General features: G+C 41.5%; 1 protein-coding gene across 6 annotated transcripts in view; it reads right to left on the reverse strand.

Annotated features, from left to right (window-relative positions):
• Nucleotides 1-4236: 4236 nt before the first annotated feature.
• Nucleotides 4237-19791, reverse strand: part of LOC120054952 (exocyst complex component 2-like) — a 99741-nt gene continuing 84186 nt past the window's right edge. For 4 of the 6 annotated variants that reach the window (XM_039002729.1, XM_039002731.1, XM_039002730.1 and 1 more), the window contains 3 exons: nucleotides 19068-19129; nucleotides 18652-18711; nucleotides 4844-4937 (listed from right to left, as the gene is read on the reverse strand). In XM_039002729.1, coding sequence (XP_038858657.1) covers nucleotides 4844-4937; nucleotides 18652-18711; nucleotides 19068-19129 — 216 coding nt within the window. Of the gene's footprint in view, nucleotides 4938-18651; nucleotides 18712-19067; nucleotides 19130-19791 lie in introns of all 6 variants that reach the window. The other 2 variants (XM_039002733.1, XM_039002728.1) reach the window with 1 other exon arrangement.

A 19791-nucleotide genomic window follows, 5' to 3' on the forward strand; every position in this document is an offset into this window, starting at 1 on the left:
AGAGGTTGGCCACTCTTTCCACCCCAACGGGGCCCTAAGAGCCTTAGCGTTTAGAACTGATACAAGTGTTTCCTGGGGTGCCTCTACATGCGCTGACTACATTTCAATTTCCATGGAAGAATAGTGAAAAACCCTGAGTAGAATTCTCAATCACTGGCTGACTGATAGAGTAAACAAGACTGGGTAGTACTGATAGAGTAAACAAGACTGGGTAGTACTGATAGAGTAAACAAGACTGGGTAGTACTGATAGAGTAAACAAGACTGGGTAGTACTGATAGAGTAAACAAGACTGGGTAGTACTGATAGAGTAAATAAGACTGGGTAGTACTTTCAATTGTAATATGCTGTAATATATGTAATAGTAATAATGTACTATATTTTTTGGGGAAACGGTTATAGATGAAAAAGTATTCTATTCTAATATGTATAACAACCATTAGTGAACAGGTGTACCATTGTAAGGAAGGACAGAGTTGAACCACCCTTAAGGATGAGACAACATACAACAGGTTTATAAGATGTCTGATAAGAATGATCAAAGAAAATAAATTAATTTGTCTGACCATTTGTTCCACCACCTACCTACACAATCCCTATGTAACCTGTGGTTCTTCCCATTACAGCCTTATTACCAAAAACACCTATTTCAAAGAATACACCTTGATTGATGTAAACATGTTTTCACCTGCGTCCAAAATGGAACAGAAGTGTGGTGTAAAAACTCCCCTCCCCACCTCACTGCTCCGGCTGTAAACAGTACCGGTTGTGGAAGGATGAGACCTGAGGGCTTTGAACATACTGCTGATGTGAATGAATCCGTGGGTGGACACTCCACATAGAGAGCTAAGTTTAGAACAAACCAGAAAGAAGAGAGAATCAAAACAACCGCAGTCTAAATGGCTTTTCCCCTGCCTGGCCTGGGGTTATGGTGCTGCTGACGAAATCTCCCCTGACTGGCCTGGGGTTATGGTGCTGCTGACGAAATCTCCCCTGCCTGGCCTGGGGTTATGGTGCTGCTGACAAAATCTCCCCTGCCTGGCCTGGGGTTATGGTGCTGCTGTTGATAATGTAGCTCACATTATGCAATTTGGCTTTGCTTTTTCTCGAACAGTCGATAGTGGCAATAAGAAGATAAGCACATTTTTGGGTTTGTTTTGTCGATAAGAACATTTCAATCTCATATTTTATTAGCATTTTTGGTTAGATTAGCGGCAAAATTCATGGATTCGGCTATTTCAGCCACACCCATGCTGTCAGGTGTATAAAAATGAGTGCACAGCCATGCAATCTCCATAGACAAACACTGGCAGGAGATTGGCCTGTACTGAAGAGCTCATTGACTTTCAACGTGGCACCGTCATAGGATGCTACTTTTCCAACAAGTCAGTTCGTAACATGTCTGCCCTGCTAGAGCTGCCCTGGTCAACTGTAAGTGCTGTTGTTGTGAAAAAGTATAGGAGCAATAACGGCTCAGCTGCGAAGTGGTAGGCCACACAAGCTCACAGAACGGTACCGGCAAGTGCTGAAGCGTGTCAAAATCATCTGTCCTTGGTTGCAACACTCACTACCGAGTTCCAAACTGTATCTGGAAGCAAATTCAGCAGAATAACTGTTCGTCGAGAGCTTCATGAAATGAAGATCACCATGCGCAATGCCAAGCTCGCCGCTATTGGACTCTGGAGCAGTGGAAACGTGTTCTCTGGAGTGATGAATCACGCCTCACCATCTGGCAATCCGACGGACAAATCTGTGTTTGGCGGATGCCAGGAGAACGCTACCTGCCCCAGTGTATAGTGCCAACTGTAAAGTTTGATGGAGGAGGAATAATGGTCTGGGGATGTTTTTCATGGAGCAGGCTAGGCCCCTTAGTTCAAACTTTGTGGCAACAGTTTGGGGAAGGCCCTTTCCTGTTTCCGTATGACAATGCTCCAGGGCACAAAGCAAGGTCCATACAGAAATGTTTTTGCGAGCCAGGCCTAATCACCCAACATCAGTGCCCGACCTCACTAATGCTCTTGTGGCTGAATGGAAGCAAGTTCCCACAGCAATGTTCCAACATGTGGAGTGGAAAGCCTTCCCAGAAGAGTGGAGGCTGTTATAACAGCAAAGGGGGGACCAACTCCATATTAATGCCCATGATTTTGGAATGAAATGTTCGACGAGCAGCTGTCCACATTATTTTGTAGTGTAGGTTATTGCTGGTAGGCTATTCAAGTCCCGATTGAGTTTTGTGTTGAGTTGTCTGGTAATGAGTGATGTTTTCATAATCACTCGTGAATGTGTGTAAAATGTTACCATCTTTTGTGATAAAACCCCCTGAGATAACCCCATGGCTCAACTCATGAGAGTCAAGAGTGTGGCAGCATGTATCTACTATTACAATGTCTGACATTCAAGCTGTATCACAACTGGCCGTGATTGGGAGTCCCATAGGGCGGCACACAATTGGCCCAGCGTCGTCTGGGTTTGGCCGGTGTAGGCCGTCATTGTAAATAAGAATTTGTTCTTAACTGACTTGCCTAGTTAAATAAAGGTTAAAACATACGACCGCATAAATACTGAAAAACCGCAACCATCCACCTACAACCCAATCTGTCCTAAATTTTTACAGCCAGTATGGAGTTAGCATAGACCACTCCTCTTGCTGTCTATCTTGCAGAACGATTCACAACTTCCTACCCCACCCCACTCTACTAACACCCCATCCCTGTCTAACTGGCCCTACCCATTACTAGTGCTAGACTATGTGTGAGCTGTCAGTGCACTGTCTCTGCACAACCTTCTATGGGACAAGCCTAATCAAGGTCAAGGACACTGTATGGTCTGAGTGAGTGGGGTTGGGTAGGGTGTGAGTAGATATGACAATGGCAGCAATGTGTAATAAACCATTCAATAACGTAGTATCTTACAGTGATAAGGTGAAAAGTGACAGGTCACAAGAACAGAATCAATTTAAATATGTATTTTAATTGGCAGGTCTTTTAATTTGAGGACAGAACAGCACTGAAACATTTTCACACAAATTCCACATACAACACACCTGCAGTTTCTTTATGAACATTCAGAGAGCTGTGACCACAGTTGTTGGCTGGCTCTGACATATTTCTTAGCAGAAGAGAGTAGAGACAGTCCTGCCTCTAAAACCAGACTAGCTAAAAGGGACTGGATGCTGATTGCTAGATGAGCGGCCATCTAGCAATATTATAATTAGCATGATTCTACAGTAGAGGGACTGCCCAGTTTAACCATGTAATTACTCTGGGCCTTTCCATCAAAAATAACCCATGAGCACCAAAACATGACGTTTATAGGAGCATATAAGATTGGGTGTCAAATGAAAGTTAAGAGTCAATATTACTGGCAAATTAAGTCATAGATACCCTTTTCAGAAATTTTCCATCTTAAAAATGAGGCATAAGTAAATGCTTTGATTTCTGGATAAACAGATGGTAAAGGGGTCTTACAAATAACATCTATCAGAAAAAGTCTTAAAATGTATTATAAATACATCAAAACACAATAATGTTGATGTAAATTACCCTGCCAACTAATATCAACACTTATATTTAGTTTTGGAGGAATTGTTTTCCTGTCTTTGATTTGAAGAAATATTGCCTTGTAATTCCGTTACCAAATACCCACATACTGTATCGTTAATTATAGCTATTTTACTGATATCAATTCTGTTTATGAATTATTAAGTGATTAAAACTAAAAAACAATTACAAAAACATCTAACAGAATTACGGCAACTGAATTAGCTACAATGGGAAATCTCAATAGTCACAAACCACAGTTGAGAGCCCTGCTACTGTCATTCCTTCCACTGGCATACTGTTATGTTCAGGAACCCCTTCCTCTCTTTGCCTCTCTCTCTCATCTCAAGTTATGTCACCTCTCCCAGCTCTTACTGACATCTACCCATGAGCCCCCTCACTTTTTAATTTACTGTAACCAGCAGCCTCACTCACTAAGCACTGACCGACACTGGACGTCCATGGACGTTGAAAAGTAGTTGAAAGTTGGTCAGTCGGCCTTAATGTTAACGACAGATGGAACGGACCAAATCTGAATCTATCATTGACGTATGTACTTAACTATACTCTACTCTGCTGTGCTTTATTGTGCTGTACTGTACTCTACTGTGATGTCCAAACTTGTGAAACATTAGGTGAATGACATTCAAATCCATAATTATGCATTTCTGTATAGTACAGATCAGGGACCCACGACGTTAGTTTGTTCATTACTTTAATTCTGTAACCAGGTGTAAATCCACTTCACTTACTGTATTTCAATAACCAAAATAGATTTGATCAAACTCAAGGTGTCATTTCATAGGTGATTTCTGTAGACGTCTTTCAATCTTAATTAGGAGCAGATATTTAACCGAGTTTTTGGAAAACATTGCCGCATAAAAGCCCGAGGGAGATTTTACCATAATTCTGTTACCAAAGTTAGCATCTGCAAAGTTCTTCCACTAAATTTGTATATTTTTTCAGTGGATTGTTGAAAGTCCCTGTGCATAGAGTAGTAGAGTTGATTAAACTTTTGAAATCAATGTTTTTTTTGGCATAGATTTTAAGGTGAAAAAACTGAGTCAAAGTGTAATTCCGTTGCCGTGGAATTGCCCCTAAGCAAATTAGTGTACATATCTAAGATAAAAAATGTGATTAGTGTGAGAAAAGGCTAATTTCCAGTCTACTATAGATCTTATAACAATTGAACAAAAGGCTGTGAAAGCTTATCGAGACGAGTAAATAGGCATTGCAAATTATTTGATAGATAGAGATAGTATAATGCCATTATATTAATGTTGAAGAGACGTACAGACGTTTGGCTCATCTCTTGACAGGCTGGACATTAGAGGGCTGGAAACAGGTGAGTTGGAGCTGCATACTGCTCTTAAACCTATTTAGCAACTCCTCGAGTAACCTACAGACAGACAGAGAGAGAGAGACAGAGAGAGACAGAGAGAGAGAGAGAGAAGCAGACAGAGAGAGAGAGAGAGAGAGAGAGAGAGAGAGAAGTCAAGAGAGATAGAACAAGGGAAAGAGAGCGGGAGAACGAAAAAAAGAGAGATGGAAGCAGGGAAAGAAAGAGGTAGAATCATGATATTAAATGGGGGTGTAACTGGAGAGATTTCAGTACCAACCAAAACTGTATTTGAATTCAATATTTTTGAATTTGTAATGGGCAAATTGAATTATTGAATTCATAAATTAAACTTCTATTTCAGGATATGAAACTGAATTGACTGAAAATTGCATTCAGTTTTAACATTTTATTTAAATTTGATTGAATATTAAAATTTAAAGCTGCAATATGTACAGTACCAGTCAAAAGTTTGAACACACCTATTCATTCAAGTTTTTTTTCTTTTTCTATTTTCTACATTGTAGAATAATAATGAAGACATCAAAACGATGAAATAACACATATGGAATCATGTAGTCACCAAAGTGTTCAACAAATCAAAATATATTTTACATTTTAGATTCTTCAAAGTAGCCACCCTTTGCCTTGATGACAGATTTGCACACGCTTGGCATTCTCTCAACCAGCTTCACCTGGAATGCTTTTTCAACAGGAGTTCCCACATATGCTGAGCACTTGTTGGCTGCTGTTCTTTCACTCTGCGGTCCAACTCATCCCAAACCATCTCAATTGGGTTGAGGTCGGGTGATTTTAGAGGCCAGGTCATCTGATGCAGCACTCCATCACACTCCTTGTTGGTCAAAACGTCCTTACACAGCCTGAAGGTGTGTTGGGTCATTTTCCTGTTGAAAAACAAACGATAGACCCACTAAGCCAAACCAGATGGAATGGGTATCATTGCAGAATGCTGTGGTAGCCATGCTGGTTAAGTGTGCCTTGAATTCTAAATAATTCCCATACAGTGTTACCAGCAAAGCAGCCCCACACCATCACACCTCCCCCTCCATGCTTCACGGTGGGAACCACACATGCGGAGATCATCCGTTCACCTGCTCTGCGTCTCACAAAGACACAGAGGTTGGAACCAAAAATCTCACATTTGGACTCATCAGACCAAAGGACAGATTTCCACCAGTCTAATGTCCATTGCTCGTGTTTTTGGCCCAAGCAAGTCTCTTCTTATTATTGGTGTCCTTTAGTAGTGGTTTCTTTGCAGCAATTCGACCATGAAGGCCTGATTCACGCAGTCTCCCCCTGAACAGTTGATGTTGAGATGTCTGTTACTTGACCTCTGTGAAGCATTTATTTGGGCTGCAATTTCTGAGGCTGTCAACTCTAATGAACTTATCCTCTGCAACAAAGGTAACACTGGGTCTTCCTTTCCTGTGGCGGTCCTCATGAGAGCCAGTTTCATCACAGCGCTTGATAGGTTCTTTTAAAAGTTCTTGAAATTTTCTGGATTGACTGACCTTCATGTCTTAAAGTAATGATGGACTGTCATTTCTCTTTGCTTATTTGCTCTGTTCTTGCCATAATATGGTCTTGGTCTTTTACCAAATAGGGCTATCTTCTGTATACCTCCCTACCTCATCACAACACAACTGATTGGCTCAAACGCATTAAGAAGGAAAGAAATTCCACAAATTAACTTTTAACAAGGCACACCTGTTAATTGAAATGCATTCCAGGTGACTACCTCATGGAGCTGGTTGAGAGAATGCCAGGAGTGAGCAAAGCGGTCATCAAGACAAAGGGTGGCTACTTTGAAGAATCTCAAATATAAAATATATTTTGATTTGTTTAACACTTTTTTGGTTACTACATGATTCCATATGTGTTATTTCATAGTTTTGATGTCTTCACTATTATTCTACAGTGTAGAAAATAAACAAAAATAAACAAAAACCCTGGAATGAGTATGTGTGTCCAAACTTTTGTATTTGGGCAATCCGACCAAATTCACATAGAAATGTGAGTTATAGATCATTCTCATTCAAAGCAAGTCTAAGAAGCGGTAGATCGGTTCTATGTGCGTTGTTTCTATGCTTCCTGTTATTATGTTTCATTTTTGCGTATTTTACTTATGGTTTTGTACATCAGCTTCAAACAGTTGAAAATACAATATTGTTGGTTATGGAAAATATATTTCACAGCGGTTTAGATTGTACAATGACTCTCTACACGATACTTACTTGTTTTGTCAAACTGAAATTAGGCGAACTATTAGTATTTCAGCAACCAGGAAATGTCAGAGCGATATCTGCATAGTGCATCTTTAATTTTTATGCATTCTGCTTCAATATGGTAAATATTGCAGTCATTGTCTGTGTATCAAGTTAATAAACTATTTGTATTTGTATTTTATTAGGGATCCCCATTAGCTGCTTCCAAGGCAACAGCTACTCCAAACACATTAAGACACTTATATTACACATAAAACAAAAGCTAAAACAGTACATCATATAACACTGTCACACCACCACATATCCACAACACAAAATGTATGATACCACTACACAACAATATTACAATGTACGCGTGTGTTAGCGCTTGTGTGTGTATGCGTGTGTCTGTACCTGTGTGTGTGTCACTTCACAGTCCCTGCTGTTCCATAAGGTGTACTTCTACCTTTTCCCCCCCTGATTCTACTGCTTGCATCAGTTAGCTGATGTGGATTAGAATTCCATTTAGTCATGGCTCTATGTAGTACTGTGCACCTCCCATAGTCTGTTCTGGACTTGGGGATTGTGAAGAGACCTCTGGTGGCATGTCTTCTAGAGTATGCATGGGTGTCCGAGCTGTGTGCTAGTAGTTTAAAACAGACAGCTCGGTGCATTCAGAATGTCAACACTCCCTACAAAAACAAGTAGTGATGAAGTCAATCTCTCCTCCACTTTGAGCCATGAGAGATTGCCATGCATATCATTAATGTTAGCTCTCCGTGTACATTTGAGGGCCAGCAGCGCTGGCAAATTTGCTAAGTCCCTCCTGTGGCGACTGAACAGTAGTCCAGATGTGACAAAACTAGGGCCTGTAGGTCCTGCCTTGTTGACAGTGTTGTCAAGAAGGCAGAGTAGCGCTTTATTATGGACAGACTTCTCCCCATTTTAGCTACTGATGTATCAACATGTTTTGACCATGACAGTTTACAATCCAGGGTTACTCCAAGCAGTTTAGTTACCTCAACTTGCTCAATTTCCACATTATTAATTACACAATTTAGTTGTTTAGGGTTTAGTGAATGATTTGTTCTAAATACAATGCTTTTAGTTTTTGAAAGATTTAGGACAAAACGTATTCCTTGCCACCCATTCTGAAACTAACTGCAGCTCTGTTAAGTGTTGCAGTCATTTCAGTCACTGTAGTAGCTGCTGTGTATAGCGTTGAGTCATCCGCATACATAGACACACTTGCTTTACTCAAAGCAGTGGCATGTCATTAGCCAAGATTGAAAAAAGTAAGGGGCCTAAACAGCTGCCCTGGGGAATTTCTGATTTAACCTGGATTGTGTTGGAGAGGCTTCCATTAAAGAACACCCTCTGTGTTCTGTTAGACAGGTAACTCTTTCCCCACAATATAGTAGGGGGTGTAAAGCAATAACACATAAGTTTTTCCAGCAGCAGATGATGATCGATAATGTCAAAAGCCGCACTGAAGTCTAACAAAACAGCCCCCCCAATCGTTTTATCACCAATTTCTCCCAGCCAATCATCAGTCATTTGTGTAAGTGTTGTGCTTGTTGAATGTCCTCCCCTATAAGCGTGTTGAAAGTCTGTTTGTTTACAGTAAAATAGCATTGTATCTGGTCAAACTATTTTTTCCAAAAGTTTACTCAGGGTTTGTAACAGGCTGATTGGTCGGCTATTTGAGCCAGTAAAGGGGCATTACTCTTCTTGGGTAGTGGAATTACTTTTGCTTCCCTCCAGGCCTGAGGGCACACACTTTCAACAACACCAACACATTTTTTCTCTCATGTTGCCAAAACTCAACAGCACGTGGCACTAGGCAAAATACAGTTGAAGTTGGAAGTTTACATACACCTTAGCCAAATACATTTAAACTCAGTTTTTCACAATTCCTGACATTTAATCCTAGTAAAAATTCCCTGTCTTAGGTCACTTAGGATCGCTACTTTATTTTAAGAATGTGAAATGTCAGAATAATAGTAGAGAGAATGATTTATTTCAGCTTTTATTTCTTTCATCACATTCCCAGTGGGTCAGAAGTTTACATAGACTCAATTAGTATTTGGTAGCATTGCCTTTAAATTGTTTAACTTGGGTCAAACGTTTCGGGTAGCCTTCCACAAGCTTCCCACAATAAGTTGGGTGAATTTTGGCCCATTCCTCCTGACAGAGCTGGTGTAACTGAGTCAGGTTTGTAGGGCTCCTTGCTCGCACACGCTTTTTCAGTTCTGCCCACACATTTTCTATAGGATTGAGGTCAGGGCTTTGTGATGGCCACTCCAATACTTTGACTTTGTTGTCCTTAAGCCATTTTACCACAACTTTGGAAGTATGCTTGGGGTCATTGTCCATTTGGAAGACCCATTTGCGACCAAGCTTTAACTTCCTGACTGATGTCTTGAGATGTTGCTTCAACATATCCACACAATTTTTCTTCCTCATGATGTCATCTACTTTGTGAAAGCAGAAAAGCACCCCCACAACATGATGCTGCCACCCCCGTGCTTCACGTTGGGATGGTGTTCTTCGGCTTGCAAGCCTACCCCTTTTTCTCCAAACATAACGATAGTCATTATGGCCAAACAGTTCTATTTTTGTTTCATCAGACCAGAGGACATTTCTCCAAAAAGTACGATCTTTGTTCCCATGTGCAGTTGCAAACCGTAGTCTGGCTTTTTTATGGCGGTTTTGGAGCAGTGACTTCTTCCTTGCTGAGCGGCCTTTCAGGTTATGTCGATATAGGACTCGTTTTACTGTGGATATAGATACTTTTGTACCTGTTTCCTCCAGCATCTTCACATGGTCCTTTGCTGTTGTTCTGGGATTTATTTGCACTTTTGGCACCAAAGTACATTCATCTCTAGGAGATGTCTCCTTCCTGAGTGGTATGACGGCTGCGTGGTCCCATGGTGTTTATACTTGCGCACTATTGTTTGTACAGATGAACGTGGTACCTTCAGGCATTTGGAAATTGCTCCCAAGGATGAACCAGACTTGTGGAGGTCTACAATTATTTTCTGAGGTCTTGGCTGATTTCTTTTGATTTTCCCATGATGTCAAGCAAAGACGCACTGAGATTGAAGGTAGGCCTTGAAATACATCCACAGGTACACCTCCAGTTGACTCAAATGATGTAAATTATCCTATCAGAAGCTTCTAAAGCCATGACACAATTTTCTGGAATTTTCAAGGCTGTTTAAAGGCACAGTCAACTTAGTGTATGTAAACTTCTGACCCACTGGAATTGTGATACAGTGAATTATAAGTGAAATAATTTGTCTGTAAACAATTGTTGGAAAAATTACTTGTGTCATGCACAAAGTAGATGTCCTAACCGACTTGCCAAAACTATAGTTTGTTTACAAGACATTTGTGGAGTGGTTGAAAAACAAGTTAATGACTCCAACCTAAGTCTATGTAAACTTCCAACTTCAACTGTACTAAGGTAGGCTACTTTGTTAACACATCTGCTCTTAAATTCGCTCACTGTACATCATTCAAAACAACAGTGTAGGTTACTTTGAACCAACACTGTATAACTCAAGATCTAAAAGCATATCCCCATGAAACTGACTGAGATCAAATGGTTACTATGGGTAAAACTTGAAGAATTATCCTTCACAATTGAATGCGGTGGTGTTTTCGTCTTACATTATACTATGCTATTATATTTGGTTCCGTTATGTAGAATACTGTGAACATTGTGATCTTGCAGACATTGATTCTATTTGATCTAACTGTATCAAACGAGCACCATTGGTCTGAGTAGCCTGTTCTCTGCAGGTAAAAGGGAGCCCTGCATTTTACACATGCGCAGAACGTGATCCTTGAAGTCAGAACCCGAAAAAGTCAGATCAATAGCCACAGCCTTGTTTTTTATAATTGCAATTTGTAAGTTGATGATAGAGTATTTTGTATTTGTAAATGTTGCAAATTAGTCGGATTGTGTACATGCAGGGCTTCCTTGGAAAAGAGGCCTTGGTCTCAATGAGATTTCCCTGCTTAAATCAAGGTTAAATAAAACAATACATAAAATGTGCTTAAGCCAATAGGGAAGCGATCAGGAAGTTAATGTAATGGACGACGCGCCGCTTGCTTAGCAAGTACTGCTTCCCCCTGATTCAGCTTATACCGAGACTTGAACTCAGGACCTCTGCCTCACAAACACACGTGACCGCCCTCCTGAAGCATTCCAACTCGCCGCACTATTGAAAAAGGCCTTCAACTGCAGTTGGGCTGAGCGGTTGGGCTGAGCGCAACTGTAGATCACAGTCTAGCTTGATTAGCGAGTACCACGTTCCCCTGATTCAGCTCATACGGAAACTCAAACTCAGGACCTCGACCTCGAAAACACACGCGACCACCTTCCTGTAGCATACCAACCCATCGCGCTATGTATCCAAGATGGTGTAGCAGTCGGACGTGTGTTTGTCTTGTCCCATGTAAATTAGAGGTCGACCGATTAATCGGAATGGCCGATTTCAATGTTTCATAACAATCGGAAATCGGTATTTTTGGGCGCCGATTTGCCGTTTTTTTTTTTTTTCATCTTTATTTATTCTTTATTTAACTAGGCAAGTCAGTTAAGAACACATTCTTATTTTCAATGACGGCCTAGGAACGTTCTGCCTCATTTAGGGGCAGAACGACAGATTTTTAACCTTGTCAGCTCGGGGGATCCAATCTTGCATTGATTACATTGCACTCCACGAGGAGCCTGCCTGTTAGCGAATGCAGTAAGCTAAGGTAAGTTGCTAGCTAGCATTAAACTGATCTTATAAAAAACAATCAATCAATGACTGTCATTGCTCCAATGTGTACTTAACCATAAACATCAATGCCTTTCTTAAAATCAATACACAAGTATATATTTTTAAACCTGCATATTTAGCTAAAAGAAATCCAGGTTAGCAGGCAATATTAACCAGGTGAAATTGTGTCATTTCTCTTGCGTTCATTGCACGCAGAGTCAGGGTATATGCAACAGTTTGGGCCGCCTGGCTCTTTGCGAACTAATTTGCCAGAACTTTACGTAATTATGACAACATTGAAGGTTGTGCAATGTAACAGGAATATTTAGACTCATGGATGCCACCAGTTAGATAAAATACGTAACGGAATAAACGTTTTGTTTTCGAGGTGATAGTTTCCGGATTAGTCAAAGGTATATGGTTTAGAGAGAAATAGTCGACGCGTTATAATTCCTGTAATAACTTGCGGCTGAATTTGAAAGGGGTTCCTTCATTATTTTACCGTTCATGTCTTCCATAGAGAATGTCTTGATCTACTTCAAATAAGGTCTGTGTTTCGTGCAGGCTTAAACCGCCTCGACGTTTTGATACCTGTGTAAATCTCACTAGGATAAGGTAACGTTTGTCAACATATTTTCATAAATCCACTCTACAATTTTTTTTATCTTCGCTTATATTTAGCCAATATTGATCAGAGTTACCTTGTCCTATGGATATCTACACAGTTATAAAATTGGCACGGTGATGTAAGCCTACACGAAACACAGACCTTATTTTAAGTGAATCTAAAAATATCCTATGGAATAAATGAAGGAACCGCTTTTCAGATTTTGCTAGGTGTCATGGGAATTATGACTCGCACTTTGGTTGTCAATTCTTACCATGCCCATTATTAAAATAGGATTTCCTGCATATAGAAATTAAAGTTCTTGTTTTCAACATTCATCACAGGTAACTTAAACTCTATTTTTATTCAAACAGTTGAGAGTATTTGTCTCCTAAGCAGACTCTTCAGTATCATTGTCACTTCAGAGCTGTGTGCGTGTGCGTGTGTGTATTTGTATTATATTAAGTTAAAATAAAAGTGTTCATTGTTCATTCAGTATTGTTGCAATTGTCATTATTACAAAAATGTGTGTGTGTGTATGATATATATATACACTGCTCAAAAAAATAAATGGAACACTTAAACAACACAATGTAACTCCAAGTCAATCACACTTCTGTGAAATCAAACTGTCCACTTAGGAAGCAACACTGATTGACAATACATTTCACATGCTGTTGTGCAAATGGAATAGACAAAAGGTGGAAATTATAGGCAATTAGCAAGACACCCCCAATAAAGGAGTGATTCTGCAGGTGGTGACCACAGACCACTTCTCAGTTCCTATGCTTCCTGGCTGATGTTTTGGTCACTTTTGAATGCTGGCGGTGCTTTCACTCTAGTGGTAGCATGAGACGGAGTCTACAACCCACACAAGTGGCTCAGGTAGTGTAGCTCATCCAGGATGGCACATCAATGCGAGCTGTGGCAAGAAGGTTTGCTGTGTCTGTCAGCGTAGTGTCCAGAGCATGGAGGCGCTACCAGGAGACAGGCCAGTACATCAGGAGACGTGGAGGAGGCCGTAGGAGGGCAACAACCCAGCAGCAGGACCGCTACCTCCGCATTTGTGCAAGGAGGAGCAGGTGGAGCACTGCAGGAGCCCTGCAAAATGACCTCCAGCAGGCCACAAATGTGCATGTGTCTGCTCAAACGGTCAGAAACAGACTCCATGAGGGTGGTATGAGGGCCCGACGTCCACAGGTGAGGGTTGTGCTTACAGCCCAACACCGTGCAGGACGTTTGGCATTTGCCAGAGAACACCAAGATTGGCAAATTCTCCACTGGCGCCCTGTGCTCTTCACAGATGAAAGCAGGTTCACACTGAGCACATGAGCACATGTGACAGACGTGACAGATGGAGACGCCGTGGAGAACGTTCTGCTGCCTGCAACATCCTCCAGCATGACCGGTTTGGCGGTGGGTCAGTCATGGTGTGGGGTGGCATTTCTTTGGGGGGCCGCACAGCCCTCCATGGGCTCGCCAGAGGTAGCCTGACTGCCATTAGGTACCGAGATGAGATCCTCAGACCCCTTGTGAGACCATATGCTGGTGCGGTTGGCCCTGGGTTCCTCCTAATGCAAGACAATGCTAGACCTCATGTGGCTGGAGTGTGTCAGCAGTTCCTGCAAGAGGAAGGCATTGATGCTATGGACTGGCCCGCCCGTTCCCCAGACCTGAATCCAATTGAGCACATCTGGGACATCATGTCTCGCTCCATCCACCAACGCCACGTTGCACCACAGACTGTCCAGGAGTTGGCGGATGCTTTAGTCCAGGTCTGGGAGGAGATCCCTCAGGAGACCATCCGCCACCTCATCAGGAGCATGCCCAGGCGTTGTAGGGAGGTCATACAGGCACGTGGAGGCCACACACACTACTGAGCCTCATTTTGACTTGTTTTAAGAACATTACTTCAAAGTTGGATCAGCCTGTAGTGTGGTTTTCCACTTTAATTTTGAGTGTGACTCCAAATCCAGACCTCCATGGGTTGATAAATTTGATTTCCATTGATAATTTTTGTGTGATTTTGTTGTCAGCACATTCAACTATGTAAAGAAAAAAGTATTTAATAAGAATATTTCATTCATTCAGATCTAGGATGTGTTATTTTAGTGTTCCCTTTATTTTTTTAGGCAGTGTATATTATTATTATTATTATTTTTTTTAATAAATCGGCCGATTAATCGGTATCGGCTTTTTTTGTCCTCCAATAATCGGTATCGGTATCGGCATTGAAAAATCATAATCGGTCGATCTCTAATGTAAATAGTCAGTTTATCGGTTATTTTTCGTATATATTTTAATCTCACTTTCCGCCTACGATCTAAATATACTTTCCTGCAACCCGCCTCACCCAATGTGGTACGGATCTGCTATTTTTTGACGTTATAACTGGAACCTCAATCAGAAGCTAGCCAGTTAACTAGCTACTAGCTAGTAGTCACTGTTAGCCACGGCTAGCGGTCTTAACCTTTAGCCCGGACACCAGCCAGCTTTAGCTCGGTCAATACCTGCCAGTCTGCACAGCCCAGAGCATATCGGACTGCTTTTCTCCACCACATCACCGGATTCCTGCCGCAAGCTCTGGGCCATTACACCGGATCATCGCAGCTAGCTAGCTACAACCAAGTGGCTACTGCTGGCTACTGCTGGCCACCACGACTGGTCTGCCGATGCAATCGTCCGATGTGGTTTCAACAGGCTTTTCTGTTGCGATGTCGCCGAACACCCATCTGCTAGCACCGGCACGCTAGCTTTCTGAACGCTGTGCCTCCCGCTCGCCTAGCATAGTAGCGACTACCGAACGGCTCCCGGACTCACCTATTGCTGCTCATTGGACCCTATGGTCTCTTCGCTACACATGCCTCTCTCTAATGTCAATATGCCTTGTCTTCTGTTGTTTTGGATAGTTATTGTTTTATTTCACTGTAGAGCCCCTAGTCCAGCTCAACATGCCTTAGATAGCTCTTTTGTCACATACCCCACAAATGGGGAGACCTCACCTAGCTTAGCTGGTGTCTCTAGAGATGCAAACTCTCTCATAGTCACTCAATGCCTAGGTTTACCCCCACTGTACTCACATCCTACCATATCCTTGTTTGTACATTATGCCCTGAATTTATTCTACCACGCCCAGAAATCTGCCCCTTTTATTCTCTGTTCCCAACGCACTAGACAACCAGTTCTCATAGCCTTTAGCCGTACTCTTATCCTACTCCTCCTCTGTTCCTCTGATGATGTAGAGGTTAACCCAGGCCCTGTAGCCCCCAGCATCACACCTATTCCCCAGGCGCTCTCATTTGTTGACTTCTGTAACCGTAAAAGCCTTGGTCTCATGCATGTTAATATCAGAAGCCGCCTCCCTAAATTTGTCTTATTCACTGCTTTCGTACACTCCACCAACACTGATGTACTAGCCGTGTCTGAATCCTGGCTTAGGAAGGCCACCAAAAAGTCTGAAAATTCCATCCCCAACTCCAACATTTTCCGTCAAGAAACTGCCAAAGGGGGCGGAGTTGCAATCTACTGCAGAGATAGCCTGCAGTGTTCTGTCATGCTATCCAGGTCTGTGCCCAAACAATTCAAGCTTCTACTTTTAAAAATCCACCTTTCCAGAAATAAGTCTCTCACTGTTGCCGCTTGTTATAGACCCCCCTCAGCCCCCAGCTGTGCTCTGGACACCATATGTGAATTGATTACCCCCCATCTATCTTGTACACACCCCATCTGTAAATAGGACATACTGTTATTTTTGTTGTTGTTGCTCTTTTGCACCCCAGTATCTCTACTTGCACATCATCATCTGCACATCTATCACTCCAGTGTTAATGCTAAATTGTAATTATTTCGCCACTATGGTCTATTTATTGACTTACTACATTTGCACACACTGTATATAGAATTTTCTATTATTATGTATGTTTGTTTATCCCATGAGTAACTCTGTGTTGTTGTTTTTGTCGCACTGCTTTGCTTTATCTTGGCCAGGTCGCAGTTGTAAATGAGAACTTGTTCTCAACTGGCCTACCTGGTTAAATAAAGGTAAAATATATATATTTTTAAATAAACACAAACTAACACATGTCAAACTAACACGTCTTCAGGTCTCAGGCAAGTTTCTCATCCCATAAGCATGGATCACCAAACCACACTATTTTGATGAGTAACCTAGCTGGATCTTGAAGAGTTGTATTAGTGTAGCAGATGGGATCTGTGAAACTCACTCCTCAGCCTGAAGTGTCGCCCCGTGCGCAATTGAATGTTTGTTTTTTTAACCTTTATTTAACTAGGCAAGTCAGTTAAGAACACATTCTTATTTACAATGACAGCCTGTTAGTTTCAAGTCTCTGGCAAGCCTAGGTATTGGTTATGTGACTTGAATGGGTCTCTTCGAGGAGGAGGAGGTCAAAGGGGGGGTGAAGTGTAACAGGTGGTTTGGGGACCATGCTTGTGTGATGAGTAACTCCTCAAGAGACCTGAAAGTTACATTGTACGGAGTGCTGAAGCGGGTAGCGCGCAAAAATAGTCTGTCCTCAGTTGCAACACTCACTACCGTATTCCAAACTGCCTCTGGAAGCAAAGTCAGCACAGGAACTGTTCATCTGGAGCTTCAAGAAATGGGTTTCCAAGGCCAAGCAGCCAGGCTGGAGTGGTGTAAAGCTCGCCGCCATTGGACTCTGGAGCAGTGGAAATGTGTTCTCTTTTGTGATGATTCACGCTTCGCCATCTGGCAGTCCAGTGGACAAATCTGGGTTTGGCGGATTCCAGGAGAACGCTACCTGCCCCAACGCTACCTGCCCCTAGTGCTAACTGTGAAGTTTGGTAGAGGAAGAATAATGGTATGTGGCTGTTTTTCATAGTTCGGGCTAGGCCCCTTAGTTCCAGTGAAGGGAAATCTTACAGTATACAATGACATTCTAGATGATTATATGCTTCCAACTTTGTGGCAACAGTTTGGGGAAGGCCCTTTCCTGCTTCAGCATGATAATGCCCCTGTGCACAAAGCGAGGTCCATACAGAAATGGTTTGTCGAGATCGGTGTGTAAAAACTTGACTGGCCTACACAGAGCCCTGCCCTCAACCCCAACAAACACCTTTGGGATGAATTGGAAGGCCGACTGCGAGCCAGAAGAGTGGAAGCTGTTATAGCAGCAAAGGGGGGACCAACTCCATATGAATGCCCATGATTTTGGAATTAGATGTTTGACGAGCAGGTGTCCACATACTTTTGGTCATGGAGTGCATTTCTGACCACTAATATCCCTGGAGCCTGAAATTAGCCTATTAGATGTTGGTGTAAGTGGGCTAACACAGTCTTTTGAAATGCAGGAGACCCGGTTCGAATCCAGTCAGTCACAAGAGCAAGATGAATTAGAAAGTGGAAAAGTTATCCTTCGAAGGGCTATGACATGGCTATTCAACTATATTGTTATTGGGGCCAAATTGCGTTTTTTGTCGCACTCCCTTCTAACGAGTCCTTTGAGCATCATAGAGGGGAACAGAATGCACAACCGTGTTCCAGAGAGTCTTAGCTTTCAGGAATTGGAAGCTCATAGCCCAAACAAATAATATCTCATAGCCCAAACGGTTCAAACGCTAGAGCCAAAATCATAGGAAGAAAATGTATTCAAAATGCCACATTGGCTTCAGAAATCTGTTTAACACAAAGATTCTATCTGTTCTCTTCTACCATTCCTTGCTGGCAAAGTACCAGGATGTTATCTCTGGTTTTGAATCTGAATGTAGAGAACTGATTTTGAAGACTGAATCCGAACGCATTTAAAAAGTTGAATGTTTGAAACTTTGGTAAACTTGAAATTATAGTTTATAAACTTGAAACTAGGGCAATGATGCAATATTTACCATATTGAAACTGAATATATAAATATAGAATTTTAATATTCAATTAAATTGAATTTTAAAACTGAATGCAATAGTAATTCAATCAGTTTAAAATCATGAAATACAAGTTCAATTTATGAATTCAATGACTCAATTTGTCCATTACAAACTCAAAAATAATGAATTCAATATCTAAATACAATATTAAAAAATAATGAAATCAAATACAGTTTCTGTTGGCACTGAATTCACTCCATATTTTAAATGGAACTGAAATCTCTCCATATTTTAACTGGAACCGGTATTACCCTTGATGAATGACTTACTTTTGGTCTGCTCCACTGTGTAACTGGGGGAGGGCCTCCAGAGCCTGCTTGAAGTTGGCGCTGAAACAAGATACACACAGTTGACACCACACCACACGACACACACCAACATTCTACTACACAAAGGAGGAAACATACCATCACATAAAAACAGGTTAAACTAGCTGGTGTGCTGCTTTCGCTTCCTTTTCAATATACAGTACCCCCAGGTAATGTAGACTAGAGAATGGCTGGTAGAAGGCGTGGGTAAGATTAATGTGACTTAGAGGAATGACAATGAGAGTACTGCGTAGTTTCTGTAACATATGCACGTGTATACAGTAGTATGCACAGTGTGTGTGAAGTGTATGTGTGCGTGTGGTACATAGGTGTGTAGTGATGTAGTACAGTCTCAGGGAGTGTTTTGGGGGTCTTACTGGCTCTCAGATGACAGGTAGGAGGCTACAACATCTCTCAGAGCATTGATCTCCAAACGGGCCTGGAGAGAGTGAGAGAGAGAGTGAAATGAGGTGGAAACAGCTGCACTTCCTAACCCCCTGCCAAATGTATGACCATATAGGAGACACATATTTCCCTAGATTACACAGACCCACAAAGAATTCGAAAACAAATCCAATTTTGATAAACTCCCAAATCTATTGGGTAAAATACCACAGTGTGCCATCACAGCAGTAATATGTATGACCTGTTGCCACAAGAAAAGGGCAACCAGTGAATAACAAACCCCATTGTAAATACAACCCATATTTATGTTTTATTTATTTTACCTTTTGTACTTTAACTATTTGCACATCATTACAACACTGTATATAGACATAATATGACATCTTTATTCTTTTGGAACTTTTGTAAGTCTAATGTTTACTGTTCATTGTTTATTGTTTATTATCTAATTCACATACTTTGGCAATCTAAACGTATGCCATGTCAATAAACCAAAAATTCGGAGATTTCCATACCCAACTACAACATTTTCCATCAAGATAGAACTGCCAAAGGGGGAGGAGTTGCAATCTACTGCAGAGATAGCTTGCAAAGTTCTGTCATACTTTCCAGGTCTATGCCCAAACAGTTCGAGCTTCTAATAAAAAAAATGAATCTCTCCAGAAATAAGTCTCTCACTGTTGCCGCCTGTTATAG

Source organism: Salvelinus namaycush, chromosome 10 (genome assembly GCF_016432855.1).
Source record: "Salvelinus namaycush isolate Seneca chromosome 10, SaNama_1.0, whole genome shotgun sequence".
Classification (NCBI taxonomy): Eukaryota; Metazoa; Chordata; class Actinopteri; order Salmoniformes; family Salmonidae; genus Salvelinus; species Salvelinus namaycush.